Source organism: Carlito syrichta, unplaced genomic scaffold, assembly GCF_000164805.1.
Source record: "Carlito syrichta isolate Samal-C Ts95f unplaced genomic scaffold, Tarsius_syrichta-2.0.1 Scaffold306742, whole genome shotgun sequence".
Taxonomy (NCBI): Eukaryota; Metazoa; Chordata; class Mammalia; order Primates; family Tarsiidae; genus Carlito; species Carlito syrichta.
Window position 1 is genome coordinate 122,933 of NW_007250838.1, and position 4,815 is coordinate 127,747.

The window sequence follows — 4,815 nt, forward strand, 5'->3', positions numbered from 1 at the left end:
CATTCCAGTCTGGGCGACCGAATGAGACTCCAACTCAAAAAAAAAAAAAAAAGTTAGCCAGACATGGTGGTGCAATGCCTGGAATCCCAGCTACTTGGGAGGCTGAGGAGGAAGACTTACCTGAGCTCAGGAGGTTGAGGCTATGGTGAGCCGTGATCATGCTACTGCACTCTAGCCTGGGCAACAGAGTGAAACACTGACTCAAAATAAATAAAATTTAAAAATAAAAACAGGTCCTCATTGTATAGTTCCCTGCTTTAGACTTCAGAGTGGGCCCTTTAAAGCATGTTTGCCATGACTGTCCCAGACTTGGCTAAAATGGAACTCCTTTCTTTCCATTGAAAATGTTTCAGTGACCGGTGATTATTTGTTATAGATCTTCCTGTATTCCATTACAATTGTTTCCTTCTGTATCTGTCCTGCTAGTCTGTAAGAAGTCGAAGGGACTAGATTTTACTCATTTATATCATTTCAAAACCTGTCCTAGTGCTTGATTGTCAGTTGAATGAATGAATGAGTGACTGAATGGATACTTACTATGTAGCCCATTAGGATAGTGACTAAATGAATCCTACATAATTCACCTAGTAATGATAAGGCTTATTCTATTTCAGAGTAACAGCAGCAGCTGCTGTCATGCAGCAAATTCCTTTTGAATCTAGAGTTTTAAAATTAACCTCATCTGCTTATGCATTTAGTAAATATTGATTGAGTTCCTGCTATATTGGAGATCATACACTAGATAGATTGATTTCTTATCACCCGCAAAGCTCTGCAGTAAGAGTTAAGAGGTAAAATGTCAGCTTGTCATGAAGGAATATATTCTCTTAATAGCACTGTTTATAAATTCTTTGCACTCTGAAAGCCAGATTTTATTTAAGAATTACCTGGGTTAAAAAAAAAAATCCTGCTTATACAGATAATCGGAGTTGGGCAAGGGTTAAAATAGGCCTGTTTAACTGTAAAGTGTTTAATGTAGGCCAGGTATGGTTGTTCATACTTGCAATTCCAGCACTTTGGGGGTTTCCAGGAATGTGGGAATTTTAAAAATTAGCAATAAAGTCATGTGGGTACATTCTAAATGATTCTTTTGTTCTTTTGAATACTCTGCATATAGTAGGCACTTATTATTTCATGTTTTGATTGTGTGAAAAGGCTGTAGCTTGAGCAAAATATATATTCAGCAAATATCCATTGACTGCTGCCTAGGTTGTACAAATGTGCTGTGAAAAATTTCTGCATTACTTGTTGCAAACTTTTCTAGTCTCTTATAAAATCTGTTTGAGAATTTAGTTTGGGATGCTACATTGGTTTAAAGTTTGCCCAAAGTTTTTTCTGTGTGATATGAGTTGATAAGTGTTGGGTATTTTTTACTAGTGAAGCAAAGTACTCTGTGATTTACAAAAGTCAATTAACTCTCACCGCAATTGAAAGGAGGTCCTTTTGGTAACAATCTTTTCTCCACTTACAGGAACTAGAGAACAGACTCAGTTTACAAGATGGCATGTTAAAGAAGATTTTAGTTTTAGCAAAGTCCATCAAGCAAAATACATCTTCAGTGGGACAGAAGATTATTAAGGATGATATCAAATCACTTAAGTGTAAACAAAAAGATTTGGAAAACAAACTTGAATGTGCTAAGCAGGAGATGGAAAATTGTCTCAACAGCATTCTCAAATCAAAATTTTCAACAGAAGAGAAAGGAAAGTCTGCTTTGCTAGGCAGAGAGGCGCTGGCCACTTCTGAGGTGCAGGAGTCTTCTCAGGAACCAGCGGCCACAGAAAAGTTAGAGGAGGACTGGAAAGTAAATAAGGTAAGTGCTTGTGATTGACTCTCTAAGTCTTCGAGTCTGAGAATGAAGAGGAAATCGGCTCTGAAAAGAGACTCGTGAATCAAGCGTTCCGATTTCATAATTAAATCCTCAATGTACTGGCTATTTATGAAGCCTACTTGTAAAAAGAGCCCTTAGAGAACTGTTCAGGATTTCAGTGGTGAAATATTACTGTTCAGTCTGTTAAGATGTCAGTTATCAATTCAGGTTTATTATTCTCTCTGACAGATAATCAGATACAGTTTCTCGGGTCAAGAGCACCAAGGCAAATTAGAAAAAGCAAAAGAAAAGAAAATGGCTTTGCCCATTTTCTCAGGAAAAAAATCCAAGAGCCCAATCTTTTTTGGGTTTATTTTGTAAGGAAATCAGAGACTCTTTGAAAGGATAGTTTTTTTTCTTTTTCTTTTGTTAACCCTATACTGCAAATATACTTTTAAGTGTTGGCAGATCATTTAATGTGAGAATATCAACATTCAGGCTCCTCATCTTTCCTGGGGAGAAGAAAGGAGAACGTTTTCTTGTTTTCATTGCAAACAACCATATGGGTACATTTTCCTATGACTTTTTAAACAAAGTGCTTTCTTATAGGTTATAGATGAAAATGGAAAAGCCAAAGGAAAAAAAGATCTATCTGGCTGGGCTTGGTGGCTCAGCCTGTAATCTCAGCACTTTGGGAGGCCAAGGCGAGTGGATTGCCTGAGCCTGTGGGTTCAAGACCAGCCTGGGCAACTTGGCGAGACCTTGTCTCTACAATAAATAAGAAATTAGCCGGGCCTGGTAGTGCATGCCTGGAGTTCCAGCTACTTGGAAGGCTGAGGTGGAAGGATCGCCTGAGCCCAGCAGGTTGATGCTGGGGTGGCCGTGAGTGTGCCACTGTACTTCAGCCGGATGACAGAGAGAGACTCTGACTCAAAAAAAAAAAAAAAAAAAAAGGATCTATCCAGTAAACTGTATGTGAAAGGGTCTCCCTGATAGGCAGTCTCTCAAGCCAGGGTCCTCTAGGACATTAGTGAAGGTTACACCATTCAAGTGAGAGTTCTTATCAGTTTTGTATGGAATACATAATCATTGGGAATGACAAGAACATTCACTTTTATTGTCTTTCTTGAACAGAAATGCATCGAAGATTAACAGAGCAGATAGAATTTTCTAGAAATGTGTAAAGCAAGGTTAAATGCCAGCAAAGCATATCTCTGGTCATGAGGAAAGCCTTTTTTTTTTTTGAGTTGGAGTCTCACTTCATCGCCCAGACTGGAGTACAGTGGCATGTTCCCAGCCATCACAGCCTTGACCTGCTGGGCTCCGGCGATCCTTCTGCCTCAACCTTCCAAGTAGCTGGAACTACAGGCGCGCACTACTACGCCCAGCTAATTTTTTGATTTATTGTAGAGATGAGGTCTTGTCAAGTTGCCCAGGCGGGTCTCCAACCCACGGGCTCAGGCAATCCACTCACCTCAGCCTCCCAAAGCACTGGGATTACAGGCTGAGCCACCGAGCCCAGCTGGAAAGCCTTTTTTATATCCCACAGTGTGAACTAATGCTAAGGAAATATATCTTAGAGGGTAAAGGGCTCAGTGGGTGACGACACTTGATGTGGTATGTATAAAATAAACTTTTAAAGTAGCATTTAAATAGCAATAGATAAAGTTAAAAAAGGAAAAATACCTGGTGCTTTCTGTGAGATACGTTGTTCCAGAGGCTCCAGTCTTCATACATGACCTTGCTAAAGGGAGTTAGTTACCTAATAACTTTTTTTTTTAAAGCATGTTAGCATTTAATGAACCTCCCTCCTTGTGGCTTCAAGCCACCAGGACACTGGCTCCCTCCACCCTTAATTTTCTCCTCAGCCCTTCTGCTGAAGAATCTGGCCTTCACAATGACAGGCTGCTTTGGGAGCTTTCCCTTTCCCAGAACTTTGTAGTAGCGCGATCGCACAGCATCAATGATGGGAGCACCTCCAGTCTTGTTTTCAGCAGCATTCACCCTTGTCTGCTCAGTGACCAAAGTCCACAGTTTATCAAGGTTGACAGTTGGGCAGAAGCTCTGGTTCCTCTTTAAATGGTAATGCCTCATACAAACTTTCCCGAAGTATCATGGATGATATTTGTCAAAATTGATCCTGTGGCGATGCAAGCCACCAGCGTTACCATGGCCTGCTGGGTGCTTTCGGTTTTTGCCAATGAGGCTGTGGCCATGGCTCACGTGGCCCTGAAGTTTCCAGGTCTTCCTCAGTCTGGACAGCATGGAGGTGGCCAAGACAAAAGAGGAAAGCCTCTGCGAAGTCTTGCGAGGTATCCAGCATTGAGGGAGGGTGCAGCTAATAACTTTTTTTTTTTAACTTTTAAATTTTTTTATTTTAAAATTATGGGATACAATTCAGGGTTAGGTATACAAATATTCATTGTGCACGTATTCTTGTTGATGAGGTGTGCTCCCCCTTCCCCAGGCAGATTTCCACTACTGTCAATCCCACCTCCCCGCCCATCCCACCCCCCCACAGTTTCTCACTACTGTCAATCCTTCTCTTTTTTCTTTTTTCTTTTTTTTGAGTGGAGTCTCACTCGGTCGCCCAGACTGGAGTGCAGTGGCCGCTCCCGGCCACCGCAGCCTCGCCTGCTGGGCTCCGGCGATCCTTCTGTCTCAGCCTTCCAAGTAGCTGGAACTACAGGCGCGCGCTACCACACCCGGCTAATTTTTTTTTTGATTTATTGTAGAGATGAGGTCTCGCTGCCCAGGTGGGTCTCAAACCTGTGGGCTCAGGCAATCCACTCACCTCAGCCTCCCAAAGGCGTGGGATTACAGGCTGATCCACCAAGCCCGGCTCAATCCTTATCTTATATTATTACTGTAGTTGTTCAAGGTCCACTTATGAGTGAGAACATGTGATACTCAGTTCTTTGTTTCTGTGAAAGATCACTCAGTATTATAGACTCTAAGTCCATCGAGGTTGCTGTGAAGTTCATGATTTTAGTTCTTCTTTATGG

General features: G+C 41.6%; 1 protein-coding gene and 1 pseudogene across 1 annotated transcript in view; one reads left to right on the forward strand and one right to left on the reverse strand.

The window, feature by feature from the left end:
* Nucleotides 1–4,815, forward strand: part of SYNE2 (spectrin repeat containing nuclear envelope protein 2) — a 317,000-nt gene that overhangs the window by 113,774 nt on the left and 198,411 nt on the right. The window contains exon 43 of the mRNA XM_008063321.2: nucleotides 1,472–1,813. Within this exon, the coding sequence (XP_008061512.1) occupies nucleotides 1,472–1,813 (342 nt within the window). The remainder of the gene's footprint in view (nucleotides 1–1,471; nucleotides 1,814–4,815) is intronic.
* Nucleotides 3,599–4,075, reverse strand: LOC110596094 (annotated as a pseudogene).